This window comes from Diospyros lotus, chromosome 8 (genome assembly GCF_014633365.1).
Source record: "Diospyros lotus cultivar Yz01 chromosome 8, ASM1463336v1, whole genome shotgun sequence".
Lineage (NCBI taxonomy): Eukaryota > Viridiplantae > Streptophyta > Magnoliopsida > Ericales > Ebenaceae > Diospyros > Diospyros lotus.
In genome coordinates this window covers 40,535,206-40,561,380 of record NC_068345.1, presented here as the reverse complement: position 1 = coordinate 40,561,380, position 26,175 = coordinate 40,535,206, and the positions used below count along the sequence as shown (strand labels likewise).

Genomic DNA, 26,175 nt, shown 5'->3' with positions numbered 1-26,175 from the left:
TGCCATTGCCGTTGGCATTTGCACATCTTGTCTCCTTTCTTGATCAAACTAAGGTTTGTCAATTAAATTTATTTCGGGTTGACTTCAATCCATCATCGACAATTACAACAAAAGTGTCACTATCAATACCTTGATGTGGGGAAACAGCCTGTGGCTTAAACCACTCAAGCGGCAGAAGCCATCTAGAAGGAGAAGACTTGTTACATCAAAACTTCAACCGGGGCGGTTTGATTTTTTTTTTTTCTTAAAAAAAAAAAAAAGAAAAATGAAATTTGGTGTGCAGTTTTCATTCTTGGATAAACATGAATGAAATTTAACCCAAGATCTAGGTATAATCCAAACTTTTTCATAGGATATGGTGGCAGCACAACATTGGAAAACCAAAGAGATCCTATACAATATTATCGGGATCTGGGATCTCCTAACTGGAACTTATATTAATCCTGAGAATGTTATCAGAATTGCCACAGATTGGTCAAACCTATATCTATTCAACAAATGCAATCATGTTCATTCAAAATTTTCCTATCCAACTGGTATATTGTTGAACAGCGATGATTCTATCAACTCTGTTCATCCTGTCTATGGCAGTTCAAATGTTCCTTTTATCTAGGAGTTAAGGTTGTGAGGGTTAGCCCATTGGCACTGACAGAACACTGCAGGGGAGAGCTTCTTGCAAAGAAACCCGGTTCCATTGGTTGCGGCAACTCCATGTTTTTGTTGCTCAGCATATAGACCACTGTCGACATTGTTGGCCGGCTGGTTGGAATGTTCTGCACGCACAATAGGCCTACTTGGATGGATCTCAGAATTTCGATCTCAGAAAACGACCCTTCCAGTGTCGAATCCACGAGTTCTAGGGCCTTCCCTTGCCTCCACAGGTTCCATCCCTGAGGCAATTTCATTTCAGCCAAATTATAGCAGAATAAGGAAGTCATAATGCAGGAAGTTAGCTGGTTTCAATGTTTTTTGTACTTTTGTTGAACTCACATGTCCTACAAGGTTCAAGTCTTGGTCAGGTTGTAGATACCCCCAATTCCTCTGGCCACTTACGATCTCCAACACCAAAACGCCAAAGCTGAACACATCAGACTTAACTGAAAACTGGCCCTGCATTGCATACTCGGGAGATATATAGCCACTGCAAGAAAAGACAAGGGTAGTTAGATTTGTAATCAACAAAGGCCGGCCTGTTTTGGTGTATGCAGCATGCAACATTACGTACTATGTCCCAATTACTCTCCTGGATGTCGCCTCCTCATGATTGCCTTCCAAGATTTTTGCTAGACCAAAATCTGAAATTTTGGGCATCATCTCGCTGTCCAACAAAATATTGCTTGCTTTAAGATCACGGTGGACTATTCTCAACCCTGAATCATCGTGAAGATAAGCGAGCCCCTTGGCAACCCCAAGAATAATGTCAAACCGCTTAGCCCATGAAAGGAGCCCTTTCCTTGCTTCATCTGGATGTGGAGATCCCACAGTTAAATGAAGCTTGTATCTTTGGGTAACTAGAAATTTAGACCATTCAAAGAATCAAATGGAAGGTTAAAGGGTCAAACCAAAAATGAATTTGTCCAGGCTTTTGTTTGGCAAGTACTCATAGATGAGCATTCTTTCTTCTTCATGAACACAGCATCCTAGCAGCTTGACAAGGTACCGGTGCTGAAGCCTTGCAATCAAACTGGACTCAGTCTCAAACTGTTCAACACCTTGTTGGGAAGTTCTGGAGAGCCTCTTTACAGCAATAAGTTGTCCTGAAGGTAACTCACCCTTCAAATTATCAGGCACACCATCAGAATAACGAGTGGTTAGAAGTTCTTTCGCCTCAAAACACTTGATGTAAAATAATGAAAAGAACAATGATTATTTGGCCAAAATGGGAGGAGGCAAAGTGGGCAAAAAGCCCATTTGGCTCCCATTTGATTGTTGATGCAAGGACAAAATGAGAAAAAAGCCCATTCATCCTCCCATTTAGGCCAAAATTTTTGGCCCCTTCATCAGTGTTTACATGAAAATTACCATGTAGACAGGGCCAAAACCGCCCTGTCCAATCTTGTTATTGTTAGAGAAGTTGTCAGTAGCAGCAGAGATGACACGGATATTAAAATGTTTGAATTCTGAGTTCTCCTCCTGACACCCATTGGAATGTATTAGTGGATTGCTTCTGCAAACTGTCAAAAAGAAAACCGACAATGGCTTTATATTATAGACATAGCTTTCTTGAAATGTTCAAGATAAATGGGGATTTTTGCAGTAATAAGAACTATAATCCTATTAACCAAAACACTTGTGTGAGAGAAGAGATGGGAAGAAAGCAGCTCTAAGAAGATTGATCAAAGGCTGCAGATGAACTGTTTTACCTGCGCTACGTATAACCTTATGCACACAGCACCAGCGAAGAAAACCCAACAAAACCATTCCAGTTACAACTAATGCAAGGATGACAGCAATCAAGGTCTGGGTTCTTTTCCGCTTGGCTGAAGCAATGGACTCTGCATACAAAACAAGCCAGAAAAATCATCAGTTTTGTTTCATGGCATTCTGAAATCAGCTGACAACAAAGAGTGAAGCTCCAAGGGATGCGCTAGTCTGAATTCACATCTTGTTTAAGAAATTATGCTTTTCCCAGCTCATTAGCTGCATAAGTTAATTTGTGAATAATCTAAAAGATCTGGGAACAGAAAACACAATGGTAGAAACAAGCAAGGAAAGACATATTCAGTAAAGCAGAGTTGCTGCCACGTGAAATATAATAATTTTCAGAACCATATCTAGCTGTGGCCAGAAAAACTATAGTGACGACGAGGAAGAACACAAGGAAAAGAATTAATAGGTGGACATTAATGTCATCCTACTTCACATATATGAGATGAGAACATAGTTGTTAAATTGAGATTCAAATAATGAATCTATGTAATTCTTTTGCTAATTGAGAATTGGGAATCTAATTGAATCATAAGATTCAACATACATTTTTAAAATTAATAAATATATAAATCCAAGCATAGATCTCTTATTCCTCAACAAAAAAAAAAATAAATATTCATATTCATATCAAATATCAAATAATCTTAAGAAGTACATCTTAAAGTAGTTAATAAATAAAAGCATATCCATTATTAAGATCATCATCTTTCAAGTTCTAACTTATCATCCTAAAAGGTCAAAGTCATCATCCATGTCATCTTCTCCTTCACCATTATCATTGAGTACAAGCATATCCTCCTGTTCTTTTTCATAATACTCTTTATCTTCTTTCTCCTTCAGTAGCAATCAATTTATCTTCTTCCCCTTCAATAGTTTTACTATTTCTTTCTATCGGTCCTTAAGTTCTTTGGACCTACATAAAGTATAAATATTGTTAGAAGATGGATGGCATTCAAATTTTTCTGATTTTATTTCAAAATTTGGGTTGGACGAGAATTGACTGCTTCACTTCCAATTCCTGATTCACTTTCGATTCTGTCCAATTTTCGGTTCCTCCATAATTCTGTACCAGTTTAGTTCAGATTTGTATCAAATCACATGATTCCAATCCTGAATTGTTCAATTCCAACATCCTTGTTTACTATGGGTGAGAATAATTTGCTAGATTGTCATGACAAAAGCCTTGATTACTTTAATATTTGCAGGTTAATTGAACCTCGCTTAGCAATTCCAATATTTTCCACTTGCTGAAGTCGAAAGATGTTATTTGATCTGCCACAGAAGAAATCAAACAGCTAAGTCTAGAACAAGTTAGATTTTAGATAAATGCACACAACAAACTAAAAAGGAGCTAATTTTTGGTGTAATCCATATGCTCAACCAAATATCTAGATAATAAGGGAACCCTCCATCCTAAAAGGATAACTAGTTAAACTAATAGACATATATGGTTGTATTCATGAATTTTCTGTTTATCTCTTGTCAGGAATTAACCACAATTCTATAGCAGATAATCATAAGTCAGCATTCAAACAAAGTCACGAGTCCAAAAATCAGGATAGTCATAAATTATCATTCAAGCAAAGTCATATACATGGTTATGGAACAAATCAAAGATGCATACCCAGTTCATCTCGAGCCATACGAATATGAATCTCATCCCCACCTTGCAGAAAACCGCGCATGTCAAGTAGCCGATCCAACCACACCACACAGTTACTACCATTTCCATAAATATTTATGAAGGCAAAAGCCATACAGCTACATTCCCTTAGGCAGATTTTCTCACATTCCTTGTACAGGAGGTCTGGCCACACTATTGCATTATCCGGCAACTTCAATCCCTTGTACTTCACAAACCCATCTCCATCACAATTCAGCTTAAAGTTTCTGCTACACCCACCTCTGAGATCCATTTTATCCGTCCAATCGCGCATTGAATTAGGGTTGAACCCTTTCAAGCACCGACAATTCGGCCCATCAAGGTAGCAAACTCCATAAAGCCCACACAACCCATACCCTTCACAAGCATCCCCATTAAGGGTAACCATTGGGATCCATTTACTGCCATTGCTATTCCAAACCAGAAACTGAACCTGGCCCAACGAAGTCAAAACTAATCTCACAAGAGCCGACTCATCTATAACGTTAAATGAGAAGTAAAGCCCATTGCTTTGGGACATGAACATGGGGTGAAAAACAGGGTTAGTCCCTAAAACATTTGTACCACTGAACCTTACCCCATCCCACGGACCCCATCTAGATTGCGTGTTTGAATTCCTCTTCAACACCAACTGGGGCAATTGAGGTTTCTCCAACCCGAATGTGAAATCACCAGTCGACGGATCATCAATGTTCTTCCACGACGTGATAACGCGGTTTCGCCTCGATTCGTAGTCCCAACCAATCCTCGTTTCAGGCAATAATGTATCACTGGGATAATCAAAGCTTTGCCATAAATACCCACCAGAAGAAACACCGATATCATCTCTAACAACAAGATTGCCGGAATCTAGAAGCTGCATAACTGGGTTTTGGACCGTCTTCGCCGGCATTGATAGCAAAACCTGGCACCGCCTGCGATCTTGAACGGAAAGGCCGCCATTGAAGTCGAGCATCAGTGAGGCATGCAAATTCTTTACCGGGTTGGTCCTGTTGGCGACCCAAACCACTGTGAGCGGGTTTATGTTCCTGTACCAAATGCCCAAATACCTGATTTTAATTTGGCCGGGAGGGGCGAAGAAACCCAGCTCGAATCGCTGGTTGGCTGAGATCAGACTTTGGCCAACCTTGAGCCTCTGGAGTGGAGTCAGTGTATCGGTTGCAGAAATGGCAGCGAGTGATATGCAGAGGCAGCAAAGTGTCAGTGACAGAGACAAGATTGCCATTCTATTTCGGGGTTTCGGGGGGTTCAAGGCCTGTGATTTCAGGAGTTCGCGTTTGTGTTTTCCATGAAAATCTTCCTCGATTTCGATAGCGATGGTTCTCTCTGTATTTTATTTTTCTCGGGCTTTCAAGTTCAGCCTTCGATTAAATGTATTTCAGTAAATTGGATTTGGGGGAGGACATCGTTAAACGATTAATTGGATTTGGGCGCCCTTTGAAAACGGTGCCGTTTTCACCAAATACACCCCAGCTGACCCAACGCCTCCCTCCTCCTCCTCCTCCTCCTCCTCCTCCTTACAGGTTCCCTGCTCACCGATCTTCCTCGCCACCTTCACCGTCCGGCCACCGTTGGTCACCTTTTCCCCTTCGTTTCATCGTCCGGCAACCGCTGGTCTACTTCTTCTCCCTTGGCTCCACTGTCCAGCAACCCCTGCTCGCAAATCTCCCCTTTCTTTTCACCGTCCCTCACAGATTCTCGTATTTAAGATGTTTTTCCTTCTTTTCTTTCAGATTGTTTATTTTTTAAAATTATTTTATTTAATTTTATAATTTATTATTTAATATGAAAATATATTTTAACAATTTTTAATTATCTAAGTGAAATTTTATGATTCTACCAATAATTATTTTTATTTTAAACCTTTTTAAAATCTAATTTTGAACATGAATTTAAAAAATAAAATATTATTTTTAAATTTATTTTTTTTATTTTTTGACAATTCATATTAAAATCAAATAATGTTTTTAATGATTTTTTCTTAGCTAAATGGAAATTAAAGAACTAAAATAAAATAACAAAAAAATTAGAATAAAAATTTGTGAAAATATTTTTAATTATTTTATAGCTGTTAATTGTCACCATATTTAATTTTAATATGTCCTAATTGATCGAAACTTTCACATGATTAACATTCCATTAATTAGTCAAAGTCAACCTTTTACACTTTAATTGTCTCACATAAATGAGTTTTTATTGATAGAAATTCTCTTCCGATTTAATATTAGATCACTTTTTAGAAAGAAAAATTCTCAAATTTTAAATTCAAGAGATTGTGAGTTTTTGTCTTCATCAAAACTCGCTCGTGCAAAATGTAAGAAGTTGAAATGTTGACTTAATTAGACGATAAGATATTAAAGTCAAGTACTAATCACATAAAAGACTCAATTTGTTGGTCTGACTCAGAGTTGGATTTTAATCTCATAAGATGATGCTCCCCATAAATACAACTATATGTTGTATTTATTTTCACCTAATGATATTTTTAAGTTATGAGTAATTAAGATTATTTTTCTTCACAATAATTGAATAAAAAAACCCTCAATTTATTGTTTTGACATATGTCAAGAGAATACAATTTTTATGCTTAATAGGAAAATGTTGATTTTAAGAATACAACATTTTCCTAATGCGTAAGGTATTTAATTTCTATTTATGTTGTAATTATTTGATAAGGTGGGTATTTTAGTTAGAGAAAATATGGATAAAAGTATAAGATTTTTTTTTTAATTTAATGAAATCATTGTTTGATCTAATAAAAGCAATTAAAGTAAAAGTCAACATGATAAATATTTTTTAATTGTTTAACAATCAATCATCAGGTCGATATGTTTTGATTGACAAGAAGGTAACTCCGTCAATGATGACTTTATTCTTAACAAAGTAATTAGAAATACTTAAATATCTAGTTATATATATATATATAAATATTTATAATTTAAAAGTTCAAATTTTCATGAGTTACTTCCACCCAAAATTTCCCCCATCTAGTTGAATAGTTATTTACCTTTGCTTGGATGAATCCATCTAGTTGAATGGTTTAATTGCCTCTGAAAGCTTTGAACTTTTGGTTGTTCATCAGTCACAGCTGCAAGTAGTGATGAATTAACCTCACAAAGCAGTGAAAATAAGATGGCTGTCAATGCAAAGACTGAAGCAGTTTGTTGTAATTAATGACTCCATTTTTCTTGTACATTTTGACCTATTGAGGCCATCATAACATCATCTCACACGCAAAGAAGAACAGCAGTGCCAAAACTAGGAGAAGGCAAGGAAGACTGTACAAGAGCTTGAGATCCATAGAACAACTCCAACCCACCAAAATTCCAGCCAGGACAACCTATGTGCATGGAAACATTTAAGGGGCTCTCCGTAATGTCATGTAATATAGCTCGAAAAAGCATACCGGGAAACTGAAGAACTGTACAAGATGCAACCAGATGTAATAACTAATAACCCTTTATCTCCCGGCCAATGCTGTAATTGTAACATCATTGGCAGTGCTAGAAGTGTGCCTGCCTGACGATAATTCAATCTTGAGTGAGAAGGTTTCCACACAAAAGCCAGGTTCCTTGGGCTGCTGTATCACTGCACTTTCATTGCTCAACATGAAGACCACAGCCGACATTGTTGGCCGGTCTTCTGTGCGCTGCTGTACGCACAGAAGGCCAACTTGAATACATCTTACCACTTCATCTTCGGAAAACGTCTCGTTCAATTCTTTGTCCATAAGCTCCAGAGGAGTCTGATTATTCCATAGTCTCCATGCCTAGATCAATTTGAACAGTGTCTCTTTTAGTAACACCACTGGAAGTTCTAAAGTAAAAGTTGTCGATTAGCTTTTATAGCAGAGAACAACAAAACTGGACAATATATACTCACATGGCCTATCAGGTTAAGGTCATGTTCAGGGTGATAAAATCCCCAATTCTTCTTGCCACTTATTATCTCCAACACTAGAACTCCAAAGCTAAATACGTCTGACTTCACTGAGAAGTGACCGCTCATTGCATATTCCGGAGACATATAACCACTGCCGGCCAAAGGACACAAATTTAAACGTCATAAAAAAGAAGAACTGCATCATCAATAATCTTGAATACTTGGTTACACATGCCAAATCTCAGTTCAATCAGAGATCCAGAGTTTCCTCATCCACGGCTACTCTTTATGAAATTTTATTTGGAGCATTGTAGGGATGGGAGATCAGACCTCAGATCAAGCTGAATTCGACATAAATGGCAAGCACAATAAGATAAATATCTACTAAGGGAGTCATCTGAACCCATCAAAAAACATAAAAACGTGCATAAAATATATGCAATCACCAATTTCACCATGTACAATTAGTATGCATTTTCATTGGATATATATGTTAAGACCACTTACTATGTTCCCATCACTCTCTTGGTCTTGTCCTCTGTCTGCTCTCCTCCAAAAATTCTTGCTATGCCAAAGTCGGAAATTTTGGGATACATCTCATTGTCTAACAACACATTACTTGCTTTAAGATCCCTGTGGATGATCCTCAGTCTTGAGTCTTCATGAAGGTAAAGTAGTCCTCGTGCAATTCCAACAATAATGTTGAAGCGCTTTATCCAAGGTAGTAGCTTCTTTCTAGTTTGATCTGCGTGCAACAACACATCCATCCAGTTTGATTATTGGTTGTGTTTGAAGATGAAAGAGCAAAACAAAAAGGAAGCAAACGAACATTCAAATCATTGCTTTTCAAGTTTCTTTTCTATCACTTTAAGGAAAAGAATGCCACGAAAATTTCTAAGAAATGGTTATTTCACAAGTGGGAAGGCATAATAAGATTTCAAAGAAACATGATTATCTAGAAAAGCAAAGAAGAAAAGTTTAAGGGCAGGGTGGAGCAGGGCAGGGCAGGGGGGTTCGAAAAAATTAGCCTCAGATTTAAAAGATAGAAGGCAACAAAAAATTGGTTGATAGTGCATTTTCTTCTCCTTCCCTTGCCAAATCCATCAACCAAACAAATAACATGCGGAACCCATGTAGATAGATTCTGCTAATTGATCATATGAAAACAGATAATGTTTTGCATTTAGGTTGGACATACCAAATATGAAATTGTCCAAGCTTTTGTTAGGCAGGAATTCATAAATTAGCAATCTTTCTTCCCCTTGAATGCAGCATCCCAGGAGCTTGACAAGGTTACGGTGTTGAAGTTTAGCAATCAAACAAACTTCATTCTTAAACTCCTGGATGCCTTGCCCAGAACTCTGTGAGAGCCTCTTCACGGCTATTTCTTGTCCATTAAGCAATTCACCCTACAAAATTATTAAGCTAAGTATCAGTAATGGTAAAACATGAAGGTAATACAGGACAAGGAGGTAGGGTTTCCATTGGAATATCATACCACATGCCATATGAAACAAGGAGAAACACAACAATACTGCCACATAAGGGAAAAAAATACCTTGTAGACAGGGCCAAATCCACCTTCTCCTATCTTGTTCCCCAAAGATAATTTGTCGGTAGCAGCAAAAATGGTATCCAGATCAAAATAAGGTAATTCAATGTTGCCGTCTTTACTTGCCTCGTTAGAAGCAGTGTAGACACTATTTTCTTGCTGAGCTGCTGCAAAAATGACTTTGTTAGGCAATGGAAACATAAAAGCTCATGTCCGAGCAAACAAGGAGTTGACTATTTGAGATAGGGATTATGCATTTCCAGCTCTCTTTTTTTATATATTATGATTATGGGCAACACCAATACTGGTTGAGCTTTTTATATATACATACATGTATATTGAGATAATTCATTGCTTTATTAAATAACATTAGGACAACCCCATTATCCTATTAAAATAACCGACATTGCCCTCCACTTTTTGACACAAACATTGTGCCCCCGGGCAGAAATCATATATAAAAGTTTCATATCCAGACAAATGCAAGGATCAAGAGGATGAGGTATATCATGGATTTCTTTCCTTGAAGGAGTTTGTTTCACATGTCAAGACACGCAGTCAAAGATTCTTTGAAACAAGTGAAACTAGATGAGGCTCAAAATTGCATTTTCTTTGGAATAATTGGAACAGGAATCATAGGACATTTCTCCTTTTTCATATCAAAAGAATGGCATGCCAACTACGATGTTCAATGGAAGAGACTCAAGCTATTAAGATCAAGCAATTTATAAGGAAATGAAAATGACAAAGAAAATGTTACAGCTATGTTTTACCTTTAATCTTTGCTTTCCTTAACTGGCAAATATAATAGCCAGCCATACTGGAGAGGATCATCCCAAAAACTGTACATAGCACGACAACTACAATCGACATCACTGGCTTGTTCCTCTGGTAGCAGCAATTGACCCTGCCCACCCAACAAAATTCACATGGTAAGTTACTGCATTTCGTGGCTTCTTGCAGTCCATGTTGATGCTTAAAAGTTCTTATGAAAAAGAGAAAAAAACAAGCAAACAAGCATGCTAAATAAATAAACTTTGGAACATGACATAGCCTCTGCTGAAAGAAGAAATAAATTACCAAGCCAAGGACCAAGTGGTTCGATTAGACAGAACACTCTAACAAGAAATTTTAGAGAAATCCAACCAGCTGCTGTAGAGTAGAATTAAGACTTTTGTAACAGAAAATTGCAACTTAAAGTCTCAAATAAAAATTCTAATCAGTCACTGAAGAGACAAAGGTCCATTCAGTATTATCTCATGGCCACATAAAACTCTGATAAAACAACTCTATGTTTTTGCTAATATAAGCACCAAGATCCAAATCCATTCTCAACAAATCAGCATAACCCACTCCAGGAACTAGCTCTTGTATTGGCATTCACCTTATATTCTGACAACCTACAAACTCAAGCTCTGAATAAGAGCACTAAACCCATAAAACTTGAAAGATAAAGGCATGATACAAAGAAGAAAGGGACTCCATGTAGGAATGAAACTGGTAACTCAAACTAATTAAGGAAAACTTTTATCTGTAATTTCATACCGAAGAGATCAAGCATCTCCATTAGAAAGTGGGGAAAGAAACCACTTTGAATCTACTTTGTTCATCAAATATATGTTTTCTGCTTTAAACTATATCCTATCATAAGCAAAAAGCATTAGCTCATGACTTAAAACATGAGAACCATGCTTGATATAATAAATGCACAACATCGCCCAAAACCAAAAATACCTATGCAGAATTATATTTATTTCATTTGAGAAATCATCAGTTAACCAGTAAATAACCTAGAAGAGCACAAGCACAAAGTTGGTCTGATTTAAGACCCATCTGACTAAAGTGCGGCATGTGGAAGTATATTACCTAAATATTCTGTAGAAAGCTGAAAGTCTAAAATGCCATTTAGAAATGAAAAAGAAAATGGGCATGTGATTATTATCCGAAAGGAAATGTCAATATGATTTGCTCGGTAGGTGTTGAATTTTCTAAATTCCATCAATTTGCCTCTCCACTCACTATGAACTGATGGGATGTAGAAAAGCTACACTTGGTTAATATTTTCGCATCATTGACAATTGCCCCCTGTGGCCCTGCCCTGGCCAGAACCCTACCTAAGACCACAGTCATGGATAACCTCAAACTAAGTTCTTCTCCTGCAGGGATCTTATTATGTCATTCTAAGACTTCATGTCCACTGTGGATTCGATCCGCTACTTAATGCAATTCTCCTCCTTTAATGAGTTCCAGGAATCCTTGAGAATAAAAGCTAAAAACATACAAAAAGGTTTTGGTAATACGATTTGTATACTAGCATTCAGAACCCAGGCCAGAAGAAAGAATGAAATTTCAGCTTGATTGAACATGTAATAGTTTCAAGAATTAGCACTGTGTGAAACCTGTTTAGCAATTTAAACAGATTACCCGAATCAACTGTAACCAACCAATCAAATTAAAGAAAGAATGAAATTTCAGCTTGATTGAACATGTAATAGTTTCAAGAATTAGCACTGTGTGAAACCTGTTTAGCAATTTAAACAGATTACCCGAATCAACGGTAACCAACCAATCAACTAAACAGAAACTAATCACTGTATGAAGCCACTATGATCAACCCGAAAACGGGGGAGCGAAGCAGCAGAGCAGCAGAAAAAATCACACCAGAGAGGGTTTGTGTGGGATTTGAAGACCCTTTTGGACTGAATGTAGAACAGAAAGCAGTAAAAAATCCTATCTTGAAACCAATTCTGGCAGAGACAAGTCTGAGATCTGAGTATCTGAAACCTACCAAGAAAGAGTGTTTTTTGCGCCTGGCGGGGCCGGCGGTTGCTCTGGCGGAGTTGGAGGTCGTCGGAAGTAGAGGCGGACGGTGGAACCACGTGCAGAATGAGGTTATAAAAGGAGAACGACAGAGCGATGATTGGAGCCAGGAGAAGATTAAAGACTTTTGTGACACAAAAGTAGTCGGTAGTTTACCCGAAAGTCAAAATTGGTCTGTATTGCTGGAAGGTTTTTAATAAATTAATAATTAAAGATCCGCATATTACAATTCTGGAATCAATCCCTCAATCACGCGGACCATCGCAACTTATATTTTTGCGCCTCTATTTTTATATCTTTTTATAATTATTTAAAATTTTTATTATTTTAATTATATTTCTAAATATATATATTTTTAAATTAATTTAATTTTTATATTTTAATTTTTTTATATAATAATTCAAAATTTTCATTATTTCAATGGATTTATATTTTCTAATTAATTTGATCTTCATATTTTGATGTAAATAAAATATGACGTGTATCTTATCATTTTATTTTTTTTTCATATATAAAAGTATATAAGTTAAATTAATTAGAAAATAAATAATCAGAAGTATAATCGAAATAATAAAAAGTTAAAATTACCAAAAAAAAATAAAATACAGAAGTTATATTGACTCAAAAATCAAGATTAAGGGTATATTTGAAATAATAAAAATTTTGAGTAATTATAAAAAAAAATATTAAAATACTTAGTTGGGTAAAAATATGAATTTGGCCAAGTTTTAGTTCTTAACTATGTTAAATTAAACTTAAAATTTAATTACACTGCTACCCTTATACAATTTTATTTTAATTTCAATTAGTCTTGGGTATATTATAGTTACCCTTAAATCTTTTAGAACACAAACAATTAATCTTTTTCTTAACCCACATACTTTAAAAATCAAATGGTGGTTGGCGACCAAAGGGTTGCTTAACCTAAACAAATGTTTTTTAGTTACTTAGTATTATTTAATATTTTAATAAATGAAATATTAAATTTGATGCAATAACAGACATTCTAGAATCGAAAGTGAAACTCGAGAAAAATGACAAGGACTACTTTCGCAATTACTTAGGATAGATATACAAAGGGGACCATCATATCATAGTGCTGTATTTGCATGTCCCTTTCCCTTAATTGGGGTTGGAAAATATAAACACTGGACCATCAAACGATTGATTCGACAACCCACTTTAAACCCTTTTATCTATAAAATATTTCATTATCCTACACAATTTTAAACAATATATCTGTCTTGACCCTTCCATGAACCACATCTGTTGAGCCAAGTGTAACAATATTAATATTAATATAAATGGATGAAGGCGACATTAATTACTCCCACTCGATGTCATTGTTTATGTAACAACGCTTGATTGAAGAAATTATTAAGTAAAGAAAAATTGTTATTGGTATATCTTTGTGTATGTTTTGGATTACAGAAAGGTATATCAATAACAAAAAAATTCTTCATAAAACACATGTGAGGCACAAGATATTTTGATTATAATACTCTTTTATATAATTTAAAATGTATAAAATAATTATATATTTAACATGATTTTTAAGTAAAATGCTAGTCTTAGTAAAGTAGATGTAACATAATTATTATTAATTAAAGACATCGTAATTACAGTCTTACATTAATTATTCTGCACGAGGCGACAACTTTGAATGGAGAGTTTGAATATAGCTAGGGGTAAGCTGTCTCCGAAGGCACCTCGAAAGGCTCCATGATCCGACAGAGACGTCGCCATCGTTTTTGTTTGTTTGTTCTTTTTAAGATCTGCACGTTCTTCCAAAAGCTATAGGAATGGTTGGAGGCAACGTTGGAAGAATCAAAAAAGGTACTTCGCTCGCAGCCCACGCTCAGATGTTCATATTCATTACTAGTTTGATTTATTTCTATTCATTAAAGTCATCAATCAAGCGATGAAGGAGTTGCTTCCCAGAAATGGTGGAATAAAGAGCGAAGGTTATTTCTGGAATAAAGAGCGAAGGTTCGAAGAAGGGCAGGCAGCTTTTGCTTGGGTGCATGGATGGTGGATCTTGCGTCTTTTTGACCCTTTTCGTGTCTTTTTCTGTTTATCTTTCGGTCGTCGTTTCTAAATGGTTAAAGAAAATGCATTGAAACGGCTAATGTTATGTACCGAACTGCATCTTCCTTGAATCAACTGCCCTATTTTCTGTAAACCTTCCAGAAAAAGAAAATCCAGGATGAGTAAAATATGTACCCTGAAAAGTGAAAATTCCAACCCGCCGGTCGGCCGCTACCGGGCATCGAGTATGGTTACTGTGACTTGGTTCACAGTGCACGACTCGTCTTGCTTGCTGGACGAGGAGTCTGTCTCTAAAGGGCTCCTTCCGAGGCAAAAACCAGGTTGTTTTGGCTGAGCCAACAAAGCAGTTTCACTGCTCAGCATCAGAAGCGCCGTTGACATGGACGGCCTGTCTTCGGCTCGCTCCTGCACGCACAGGAGCCCCACTTGTATGCACCGAGCCACCTCGTATGGCGAATACGAATCCCTCGCAGCAGGATCGATCAATTCTTGCCATTTCCCTTCTTTCCATAGCCTCCATGCCTGCAGCAGCACCGTTTCAATGCATTTTTATCAACAAAATCCGAGTGAACAACTGGGAGCCTTTTCAAAGTTTCCACACTTACATGTCCAAGAAGATTAAGCTCATGGTTCGCCTGGTAGAATCCTCTGTTCTTCTTGCCAGTTACTATTTCCAGCACCAGTACACCAAAGCTAAAAACATCGGATTTTATTGAAAAAAGTCCATCCATGGCATACTCCGGAGACATATATCCGCTGCATATTCATATATATATATGATTAAAACTCAGTAAAGACAGTCAAAAACTTCATATCATGTTATAAGTTTTATGTGCTGTTTTATTTGGCACAATTATAGATCTCATTATCCCCTTAATTAATTGCCGAGAACAGCGGTTGTTATGATCAGATGTATGTAACATAAGTGTCGTAAAAATTGGAAGAGAAAAAAGACCACAATCTAAAGGTCATTTGTAGTTTTTTTTTTTTGCTTCGGGAAAACATTGTTAACATAAAAAAATTTCAATCTAAACGGTAGACTTCATTATCGAAATTCTTTAAATTTAGAATTTGGATGATGTTTGTGCAATTTTTCAAGTTACTTTTGTTGATTGGAATTGGGTTGCATGAGATTCTACTTACTATGTTCCGACAACTCTCTTTGTATTTGCTTCAGTTTGTTCGCTACCAAAAATCCTTGCCATGCCAAAATCTGAAATCTTCGGATTCATTTCCCTGTCAAGTAGAATATTACTTGCTTTGAGATCTCTGTGAATGATTCTAAACCTCGAGTCTTGGTGGAGATAGAGAAGCCCTCGAGCGATCCCGCAGATGATATTGAAGCGCCTCGGCCAATCCAGTAACGAGCTACTCTCTTTGTCTGCAAGATCTTCACTTCTCAGTTCACGAAACATGCACATAAAATCTACCATTTCTGATTCTAAAAGCAGAGAGGAGGGACTCACTGAATAAAATGAAGTCCAGGCTTTTGTTTTCCATGTATTCATATATCAACATTTTCTCTTCCATGTCCACGCAGCAGCCCAGCAGGCGCACAAGGTTCCTATGCTGCAGCCTTGCAATCAATTGAACCTCGTTCTTGAACTCCTCCGTCCCTTGCCCAGAATTCTTCGACAGTCTCTTCACAGCTATCTTCTCGCCTTCTGGTAACACACCCTGATATTTCCACTCAAAGCACTGTCGTCAGAATAGACAAAACAGAAGAATTCATGCACTTGACTCATGGGATAAGGTCTTGATGCCAACTTACTCTGTAAACAATGCCGAAACCACCTTGTCCCAGCTTATTTTCGTTGCCGAAATTGTCAGTAGCTATTGCTATGGTGTCGAAGTCGAACAATGGCAGCTCTAGTTCATCTGTTGTGCTTTCGCCAGAGTAGTCTCTTCTGCCCACTATGACCCCTCCGCTCAATAACATATCTTGACTTCTTTCGTGGCTGCCTGAATAAATTATAGTGAGAGTGAGCAAATTAGAATGCTGCAAATCCATGCTCATGGGATGTGAGAAGTATATGGTATTGAGTTCATTGGTACCTACCTCTATGCTGAATAAGTTCTCTCCGTGCCCTCTGCGTTCTCTTCGTCCGCCACACAAAGCAAATGCCTATGCCCAGTAGCAGAACACCAGAAGCAACTGCAATGCCGACAATCTTAACTGTTTGACTAGAGCTTTTACTTATTCCTGTGCTCCCAGCTGCTTCTGAAATGAATTAATAAAGAGATCATTATCGTTGTTCATATAATATTGTGCTATGTAGGATTATATTTAGTGGCATAAGCTAAGGGTACTGGACCCAAAGCCCAAATCTCTGGTACAAACACATGAAGTATTGTGGTCAAACCCTCCACAAAACAGCCATATACTGACACGAAATTGCCCGTGTTTTTAGCTGCTTGGGTTGATTTCATGACAATTCAACTAAATAGGGTATCATTAAAGAAACTAAAGGCCAATCTCTAAAGGATTGATTTAGTGATAAAAGATTATAATTACTATTAAGGTAATTGTCTGTGTGTTTGATAATTTACACAATAGTGGTTGCGGCTTAAAAATAAATAAATAAAACCAGAAAGCTCTACGACAGTGGGCACCCTTGCAATCCTGCCTTCGAAATTGAATTACCCAATGAATGAATACAGGTGGGCAACATCATAAGGACTCGCAATTCGTACACAAACGGTGGCTTTCACAATGCAGTGGGTCTAAAGCCCTCCTCCACAAACTTCTAGCCAGCACAGCACTAACTCAAACATATATCTAATAGTAATGGACCCCAATTCAACACACACACACAAAAATCCGTCTTTTTAAACTTAAAAAACCCAAAAACAAGGGTTAAATCAATAGGAAATAGAAGAAAACTATGAAGCATAAACACAAGTTGGGCCTAAGCCCACCAAATTTTAATCTATTAAAAGAAACAAACCATTTGTTTGTCAAGATTTTTTTAAAAAAAAATAATTTTCAATATTCTGTTTAAATAAAATAAAAGAATAATATGATAATAAAATTACGTAAAAGTAAAAGTAGTTAAAAATTTAAATTTCAAAAAATGAAAATACATGATTTACAGCTAAATGGGCTTCCAACCACTCGAAATAATTCGGGCTGGCCCACAGAATTAATGTTACCATCCAAATAGTGTGCCAAAAAATTAAATTTCCCAGGCTCACAATTGAATTGTTAGGCCAAGAAATAGCCATAAATCAGATAAAAATAATAAATAAATAAAAGAGCGAGAGAGAGAGAGAGAGAGAGAGAGAGAAATAGTAGCCAGAAAGTCAAAAGAGACGGCCAAGGGAGTTGGGGTTTGGAGGGAGCCCCTTTTTGGGTGGGCCAACTACTTTTGAAAAATGAATTATATGACAGCAATATCCAATGAATTAGGTAATTAAATTTGTCACGCAACCATTTAAGGAAAGCACCAAATCTATTCATCTAACGTCATTTGAGATGGTTGTCCCTAATCAGCCCCACTTTTTATCCCATTATATAGTCTCTAGTGAAAGTACCTTTGGGAACATCTAACGTGCCACTAACTTCCTCCTAGTGAGAAGTAATGGATAATTAATTAATTTAAATATAAGATTAAGAGGTGAGCATTTGATTAATTGAGTTTATATATAAGCAAATTAAGTCTGAACCAAATTAATCCTCACATCTAGTAATGAAAATGGAATCGTTTTGCCTTTTGAAGATTTAAAAGCATCTTCCTCTAGCTGTACTGTAATTTACTATCCCAACCTCAAACATGAAACATGATGAAAGTGAAGAAATTAAGGAAACCAATTAGCTCAACGTACCTAAATCAGCGGCGGAGACTCTCACGTACAGATCTTGGCCGCCTTCCGCGGCGGCGTACTGCCTCATGTCCAGAAGATCGCCGGTCCACATCACACAGCCGGAGCCGCCATTCCTAATGTCCATATTAGCATAGGCAGTGCAGGAACAATTTGACAGGCAAGCTTGCCGGCACTCCGACAGGAGCATGCTCTTGTTGTAAAACGCCATCGAAGTCTCCGGCACCTTCATGTTCTTCAACGGCAGAAACCCATCTCCATGGCAGCTCAGCTTCGAAGTTCTCATGCACCCATCCGACCCATCTCTCAGCTTCCACGCCTGCGGATTCTTGGGCTCGAACCCGTGGATGCATTTACAGACCAGGGAATCATCCGTGTCGCAAATACCATAAACGCCGCATTCCATGTAACTGTCGCATTGGTCTTCGCGAGCGTACCAGAAGAGGTTCCAATTCTGACTTGAATCTGTCCAAACGTAGCGCTGCAAAACTCCGGCTGAATTCACAGTCAGCCTCGAATTCAAGGACTTGTCGTCCATCCCAAATGAATAGAAAACCTCGTCTTTCTCTAACTCAAATGTGAAAGTGATGTTGTAGGTTGGATTCATCCCCGGAACGCCACTGAATCTCAATCCGTTCCACGGCCCGCTTCTGTATATTCTTGTCTGATTGGCCCATAAGAAAATCTCCGGTAATCCGTCAACATCCATCTTGAAGTAATAGTCCCCAGTGGATGGATCATCGCTTCTCTTCCACGAAGTTATGTACCGGTTAACCCCACTTTTGCGGTCCCAGCCCAGCTTCATCCCCGGCAACAGAGTGTCCGTCGGATGGTCAAAGCTTTGCCAGATATAATTCTCCGGATCAACGTCATTTTCTCTCCGAACAATCAAGTTTCCGGAATCCAGAAGCTGCGCAACGCTACTGTTCGCCGAGCTCGTCTGGTTCGACGACGACCACACTACAGAATTTGCAGCTTCGTCGACCAGCAAGAGGTTTCCATCTTCGCCGATTTTCAAAGACCCAGACGAGCTTGTCAGTGGGTTATCTCTGTTAGCAACCCACACAATGGTTCTGACAGGATTTATGTTCTTATACCAAACTCCGACGTACCATTTGCCCGAATTTCCCAGCGAGAAGAAGCCCAGCTCGACAACTTGTCCAGCGGAGACTATGGTTTGGTTGGGGAGGAGCGGCTGCGTGGCGGTGATGGTGTCAAAGGCCACGGCGGCCATTGGGAGGAGAGTGATCACGGTGGAGAGCCACAAACATTGGGTATTTCTCATTCTTTACTCAGAGGCCTCTCCCTCTCTCTCTCTCGTTCGAGACTCTTCTTGATGTTAGTAAAGTACATTCGGAATAATTAATAATTGCTGGAGAGGGGAGGCGGGCGGGATGCCAGTATATACCAATTTGTTTAGTTTCTGGCCTTCCCTTCCTTTGTTCCTTTCTAACCAGCCTGTCACGTTAAATAAAACAAGATATGAACTTAAAGCGTTCTTAATGTTCACATGGCCGGCTTCGTATGGTCTTTCTCAATTTTGTTTTAAGAAATTAACTTTGACTGCAAATTAATTAAAGTTAGATTTCTTTTTCAAGTAATATTTACAAATGAATAAGATATACATCTATCAAAATAATTTATCTATAAGATCTAATTAAAATAATTTATATGAATAGAGAGAAATAAATTTATTAAAAAAATTCAAGACAAGAATTTCCCTAACTTATTTTTAAATAAATTTAACAAACATAATAAAAAATAATTTTTTTTAAAATATTTTTTATATTTTATGTTTTTTAACTTATAACTTGATTAAGAAACATCAATTTAAATGAAAAGATGGGTTTGGACCATCACAACCTTTTACTATAAAAAACACACACCATTCCGTCCAGACCAATTAGGCTTGTAGGAAGTAGGAACCTTCTTCTTCCTCACCATACACACTAAATCTATTTCTCATAACACACACACACACATATATATATATATATGTAAGAGTGTGTTTGATTACACTCATTTATCATGGAAAATATGTAATCATTACATATTTTCTATGAAAAATAATCAAACACTATTAATTTTGCTATAAAAAAATATCTATGGTACAAGCATTTAAAGTTTATTTCCAAAAAATTCATTTTTCAAGAAAATAGGGTAGTTTTTGTTTTCTAGACAATATTACCTAGTATTAAATTATAGATAATACAATCAAACACACCTTAAGTTATATTTGGTTTTTTTATTCATTTGCTACTATATATTAAAAAATAGTTATTGTCACTTAAACATAATAATAAATTTATAAAGTAAAAAATTTATTATCCAGCTAAATGAAATCTGCTAGAAAAAGAATGATCAAATGATGCAAGAAAATCTCTATGCAAATGGTCTGATACTTAATTTAGACAATGAAAACTTGAAAATCGTATTGAAAGTAGTATTAAAAATGTATATTTTTTGAAATAAGAGTTTGCTTATTTATAAATGAGTATGAAATAATTCTAAATCTAATAGGATTAAGATTTTATATGATTTCAATATTCTAGGGTCTTATTAGGATTAGAATTTTTTATACATAATATATATATATATCCTTTTTGTAAAACCTTTAAGGGATTTTTAAATATCAAAATTATTCATTTTGTGCATTGTGTGGAACCTCTTTAAAAAAAATTCGGGCGTGTTTGATTGGTAAAAAATAGAGAAGGAAAATATTTTTCAATTCTATAAAATGTTATTCTCACCTCCTCTAATTGTAATTTTCTATAAAAAAAAATTGGTCAAAACATGCTTTAATATGTTGTACTATAAAAAAATTTTATGAAAAATATTAAGCAATCACACACGCAAGTATGGAATTTTTTTTATTGATGAGACATTTTTCATAAAAAATAATTCTATTAGAAAAAGATTAAAAAAGAAGATATTTTCCAATTCCATAAAAAACAATTCCCACCTCCCTTAGTTGCAAATTTCTATAGAAAATGGACCAAAACATGTTTTAATGTATTGTACTATAATTTTTTTTTATGAAAAATGTTAAGTAATCAAGTATAAATTTTTTTTTAATTAATGTGACATTTTTTATAAAAAATAATTCCAATTAAACACACTCTTATATCATCTTTTTATTTCAAAAAGTTAAAATAACTTTTTGAAAAAAAAAAATCATCTTTTAATTTTTGTCGTGAAACAGTGAACAATAATCTGTAATTATTTGTTACAATTTTTTTTAAAAAAAATGTTATTGAATTATGTTAGTGATAATAGATACGAAAAGTTGACTCATTTTAGAATAGGATCATGCTACATGTACACCATTTTTGTACATCTTGGGCTACACAAGGGGTATTATGACCAAAATATCCTGCGCCTCTCCATGAGCCTCACGCGCCTCTATGCGCCTCATGAGGGGTTTTTTGTCATAATACCCCATTTTGTAACCCAAGGTGTACAAAATGGGTGTACCAATAGCATTTTCCTTTAGAATAATACTGGGTTGGGCCCATTTCGCTTGGGAGCAGCTGAGGGGTCTATTTACCAGAGAGAGCTGAGCTGGGCCCACTTGTCAATCTGGTAATTATGAGCCTTGAAAGCATTACAATCTTCCCCCCCTGGCTTCGGTCTTGATTTCAAATTTTGGTCTTAGGCTAATATGCCTGTCAACCAATGAAATTGACTCTGAGCGTGACTAAATCATTTTGAATTGTATGGACTGCGTCTAATTCTAAGGTTAATTTCAGAATTGATAATAAAGGAAGTGACATTCAGAAACAGCAGCACACTTTAAAAGACACTACAAGTTTGTCTTTTCCTGTGTTACAATAAAAAAACAAAGTCTGGCTTTGCGTTGAAGATTTCAAAATATATTATAATTATTATATAAAGGCGTAGCTTTTTAACATACATTTCAAAAATAGCTATTTTTTGAATGTCCAGTCTTACGCGATTTTCAATATTCGTGCTTTTAATTACGTTAGAAAAGATAAATCATAGGTTTGGCATTTGATTCTTGTGCAAGATGAAAATTGAACTCACAACCCACCAAATTAACACCTATATATTATTCATCTGACCGTTTAACATATGCCCTAAAAACTTCAAATGAAAATTTCAAAATAATCGATCCTTATTGTCATAAAAGGGTAATCTCATTATATGTAAGTTGGTAAATTTTTAGGGGAAAACACTACTTTGCTCGAGGGGGTTACCGATGGGCTTATCGAATTGGGTCAAAAAGACCCAAATGCCCTCTCCAGCCTTCGTCTCTTTCCCTTCTCTCATGGCTGCGTGATCGCCAACTATCGCGCCTCGTCTCGCCTCGCCATTAGCATCATCACCTTGTCTCGTCAACCGTCGCTGCATCCAGCGACTATCGGTGCGGTGAGGCGAGGCACAATCGTGAGGCCATGGGAGAAGGGAGGGAGGCAAGGGCTCTACGCGCGACCATAGGAGAAGGGAGAGAAGAGAGAGGCGAAGCTGTGCAATGGTATCCTTGCAAAATTGTATTGGGGGAGAAGGTCTTTTGGTCTTTTCAACCCTATTATGTAAGTCTCTTGGTGAGGCTTTCTGACCCTGTAGTAGAACTCATTTTTAGGAGTGATTCGAAGTTTGACTTGATAAAATTTTTTTTGAATTTATTTGTTAAAGGAAATAAATCAAATTTGAATTAATTTTAAATTTTAATTTATAAATGAGTCTAATTTGAGTTCATGAATATATTAAATTAAAAGTTTATCAATATTAATAGAATTAATTAAAGGCACATAAATATACTCAAATAAAAGTTTGTGAATATTTCGTAAATAAATTAATTTACAAATATATTAATATATTTATTTATAATTTTATAAATATATTATTTAATATAATATAATATATATAATAAAGTAAAATAGCAAATTAGGTTTACTCAAACATCATATAAATAATTGTCTATATTAGAAACTTTAAAAAATGAAGAAGATTAAACACTGAAAAGGAAAAAAACCGAGAGCAAAAGCCAAAAGATAAGCATGGACATCGCCTAAAGTCAACACATGTTGTTGTTATTATCGCTCCAAGCCTCTATCTGAAGTTGAATCATTGCTAGATGCCATCTTCCATCTCCATCGCGTATTGCCTTTCGTTGCTCTGTCATTGCTTGCTATACATTGTCTTCGACTATCGCTGTCGCATGCACCTTTATTGTGCTATCGTTGTTTGTTGCAACCTCTAGCCACTGTCATCACTTACCACCGCAAATCTCTTGTCTAGTATGCTCAAGACTATTGAACAAGTTCGAACTTCTTAATCTTTTGATGAGTCGAGTTCAGTCTTAGAAATTGACTCACCAAACCGAGTTGAGTAGAGTTTTGACCCGAATTACATGTGAGTCAAATACAAAATTTTGACTCACATGTATGTGATTATGCTAATTAATATTTCATCGACAATTAATATTTCGTGCTGATGGATGTGATTATACTAATGCTCTTGAGATATAAGCATCTGCAACTTTATTAAATAAGAAGATGGCAGAAATATTGGAACAACTATAAATGTGACTAAATTAGTTCAAGTTGCGTCTTTCCAATCAAACTTGGTTCAATTCTAGCCATTATTCAATTCATTCGGCTATGGTTATTGGCCATTGTTGGGCTCTTCTATCTTAAAGTTTGAACTTTTGGTTTCCAAGATAGTCAATTAATTAGCTGGTGCTAAGATAAAATTCTCTAATCTTGTGATATGTGTTACATTATTATCTAGCTTTAATTATTATTGTTGACTAGTGCATTTTTAAACCCTAGTGTTCATTAATCAACCCAATATTTTTATTAGTTGCTATCTAGATTTGATCAGGAATGACCTCACATTATGTTCAAAATTCTAGATGATGGCAGCATAGAGAAATTGATCATCCTACCTATATGGGTAGTTGAGTAATGAACTGAGGATCTTTTAGGCTAAACTTTATTGCTCATTCTTAAAAACGCATTAGGACACCAATAACATGTTAAATTTTAACTTTATTATTATATGGAGTTGACTGTATAAAATATTTATGACTTATATTATATTTAAATATTTTTCATTAAATTTTTATTGATATCGCTAGCTACCTCCTGGAGGAGCTTGGGTTGCTCACATCGATCTCAACCACAGCAACATGGTTGGTTTTCTTCAATCCCTTGACTTTGGTATCTTTAATTCTTCCCTTTTTTTTTTTTTTTGGTAACGAGAAGAAAATCATTAAAAAATGTTTTCATCTTACTTTTTTTTTTTTTTTTTTTTTTTACATATTAGCATGTACATATTACACTTTTAAATTTAATTCTATAGATTGAAAAAATACAGTAAAATTAATGTTCTAAAAAGTGGTCTAGGCAGCTGCGATTAAGGCCAAATTGGCCTCTCTAGGCGTCGGTGACTAGGTGGCCTTTGCAGCACCTAGTCGCCTGGGTCATTCACTCTCACTCGTTGGATTTGTTGCTGTCGTCAATTTCATTCTCTCTTTCTCTTGTCATCGATCTCGTCGTTTCTCTCTCTCCCTCTCAACGCTGATTGTGTTGTTCTCTCCTTGTCAATTCTCGCTCTTCTTCCTCCAATACATATTACCATCTTCCTTTTTACTGCTTGTTGCACCATCTTCGTCCCTGTTCTTTGTTGTTTGGTAGCAAGTTATCTTCTTTCTTGTTACTTGCAGTAAGAATCATCTTGTTATTGTTCGTTCATCTTAAATAATATAAAAAAATTGAAATTAAAAAAAATATTTTTTTTTCAGATTTCGCATTAGCGCTAGGTCATGTTTGACACCCGAGTAGTGCCTAATGCATTTTAAAACATTGAGTGAAAAGGACACAATGACTTATTTTAACGCAAATGGGGTGTCAAAGGAAGCAAGGACGCGAAGACAGTAATCCCTTGGCCGTCTGTTTGCATAGGCATCCAATTCACACTTCACGCCCAAGAGAATCTACCAAACAATAACAAATATTAATTAATAATTTAATTTTAGAATGCTTTATAATTTTTTTTCATTTTTTATGCTCAATGAATTAATTAAATAATTATTACAAGAGAGACTACATATTTTAAATTCTAGAAACAAATAGGATAAATTATTATTTTTTCATGAGTTTAGATGAAATTCATGATTATATTTTTTGATTTCAAAAATACCTGCATTATCACTATGTTTCAATTTTGTCAATATCTACTAATAAATTGTTGACTTGGCAAGTAGATCTTAAAAAAATATATATATAATGAAGGTGTTTTAATTGTGTGAGGAGTGTATTAACTATCTTTGATTTGGGTTTACTTGGAGCGTAATTGTTGTCCAATTGATAGTGGTTAGTAGGTTATAGAGAAGAAAATGACAATTTTTTACTCAAGTATTGGAACTTTTTTGGAGTCCTATAATATAAAAAAAATAATTAAATATGCATTAATTATAAGAAATTTAGGTAAGTTCATATATACTTTGGTCACTACAATATATAAGTAATATATTTTGATAAAAATATATAAAATATTATGTTAAAGAATGATGCAATAAATTTAAGGCCTTTTAACATGAAAAATCAAATTATTTCGTCTTTTTGTGATTTTTTTTTTAAATTTTCAATTTTAACAATAAATACTCAATTTGAAAAATTGGGTACAATTTTATTCCCCCATCAAAATTAATTAAAGAGGCGTGTGATTTTGTTTGGGTGGCGCTGCAATACCTTAAGTCATTATGAATAAATTTAATATTATACTTAGTTATGCTTTTATTTAGTTTAAATAAATTATGCTTATATGATATATTTACTTAGTTTAATATGATATGTAATTAAGTTATTAAAGTATGCTTAGTATATAAGTATGTGTAAGTATGTAAATATGTAAAATATAAGTAAATATATAAGTATGTAAATGAAAATAAGTATGTATATAGCTTGCTGTATATATAAGTATGTATGAA

General features: G+C 35.7%; 3 protein-coding genes across 7 annotated transcripts; all 3 read right to left on the bottom strand.

The window, feature by feature from the left end:
- Positions 1-153: 153 nt before the first annotated feature.
- LOC127807365 (G-type lectin S-receptor-like serine/threonine-protein kinase At4g27290) lies at positions 154-5,829 on the bottom strand. The gene is made up of 7 exons (XM_052345156.1): positions 4,055-5,829; positions 2,364-2,495; positions 2,023-2,174; positions 1,563-1,773; positions 1,226-1,463; positions 991-1,141; positions 154-890 (listed from the first exon to the last, which is right to left on the bottom strand). Exons 1-7 carry the CDS (start codon positions 5,316-5,318, stop codon positions 606-608), a joined length of 2,433 nt encoding a protein of 810 aa, XP_052201116.1. The 5' UTR covers positions 5,319-5,829; the 3' UTR covers positions 154-605.
- Positions 5,830-7,230: 1,401 nt separating this feature from the next.
- On the bottom strand, positions 7,231-12,493 carry LOC127807366 (G-type lectin S-receptor-like serine/threonine-protein kinase SD1-1). Of its 4 annotated transcripts, none has more exons than XM_052345159.1 (7): positions 12,316-12,493; positions 10,301-10,434; positions 9,534-9,691; positions 9,174-9,384; positions 8,483-8,720; positions 7,976-8,126; positions 7,231-7,862 (listed from the first exon to the last, which is right to left on the bottom strand). In XM_052345159.1, exons 2-7 carry the CDS (start codon positions 10,398-10,400, stop codon positions 7,554-7,556), a joined length of 1,167 nt encoding a protein of 388 aa, XP_052201119.1. In that variant the 5' UTR covers positions 10,401-10,434; positions 12,316-12,493; the 3' UTR covers positions 7,231-7,553. The 4 variants fall into 4 exon arrangements, with proteins under 4 accessions (XP_052201119.1, XP_052201117.1, XP_052201118.1 ...); XM_052345157.1 differs by having other exon boundaries at positions 9,534-9,694; positions 12,316-12,492; XM_052345158.1 differs by lacking the exon at positions 12,316-12,493 and adding an exon at positions 12,074-12,254 and having other exon boundaries at positions 9,534-9,694.
- Positions 12,494-13,927: 1,434 nt separating this feature from the next.
- Positions 13,928-19,643, bottom strand: LOC127807358 (receptor-like serine/threonine-protein kinase SD1-8). 2 transcript variants are annotated; one of them, XM_052345135.1, is made up of 7 exons: positions 18,222-19,643; positions 16,456-16,617; positions 16,168-16,358; positions 15,863-16,073; positions 15,540-15,786; positions 15,002-15,152; positions 13,928-14,918 (listed from the first exon to the last, which is right to left on the bottom strand). In XM_052345135.1, exons 1-7 carry the CDS (start codon positions 19,501-19,503, stop codon positions 14,607-14,609), a joined length of 2,556 nt encoding a protein of 851 aa, XP_052201095.1. In that variant the 5' UTR covers positions 19,504-19,643; the 3' UTR covers positions 13,928-14,606. The 2 variants fall into 2 exon arrangements, with proteins under 2 accessions (XP_052201095.1, XP_052201096.1); XM_052345136.1 differs by having other exon boundaries at positions 15,540-15,777; positions 18,222-19,638.
- Positions 19,644-26,175: the final 6,532 nt, after the last annotated feature.

Coding starts and splice junctions, on each gene's coding strand:
- LOC127807365 (XM_052345156.1), bottom strand. CDS start 5,318: ATGGCAATCTTGTCTCTGTCACTGACACTTTGCTGCCTCTGCATATCA. Junction 1,464..1,562: donor CCTGGACAAATTCATTTTTG/GTTTGACCCTTT, acceptor CTCCACATCCAG/ATGAAGCAAGGAAAGGGCTC. Junction 1,142..1,225: donor AGGAGAGTAATTGGGACATA/GTACGTAATGTT, acceptor CTTTTCTTGCAG/TGGCTATATATCTCCCGAGT.
- LOC127807366 (XM_052345157.1), bottom strand. CDS start 10,400: ATGTCGATTGTAGTTGTCGTGCTATGTACAGTTTTTGGGATGATCCTC. Junction 9,385..9,533: donor GATTTGGCCCTGTCTACAAG/GTATTTTTTTCC, acceptor ATAATTTTGTAG/GGTGAATTGCTTAATGGACA. Junction 7,863..7,975: donor ACCTTAACCTGATAGGCCAT/GTGAGTATATAT, acceptor AAATTGATCTAG/GCATGGAGACTATGGAATAA.
- LOC127807358 (XM_052345135.1), bottom strand. CDS start 19,503: ATGAGAAATACCCAATGTTTGTGGCTCTCCACCGTGATCACTCTCCTC. Junction 16,359..16,455: donor AGAACTTATTCAGCATAGAG/GTAGGTACCAAT, acceptor TAATTTATTCAG/GCAGCCACGAAAGAAGTCAA. Junction 15,787..15,862: donor CCTGGACTTCATTTTATTCA/GTGAGTCCCTCC, acceptor TGAGAAGTGAAG/ATCTTGCAGACAAAGAGAGT.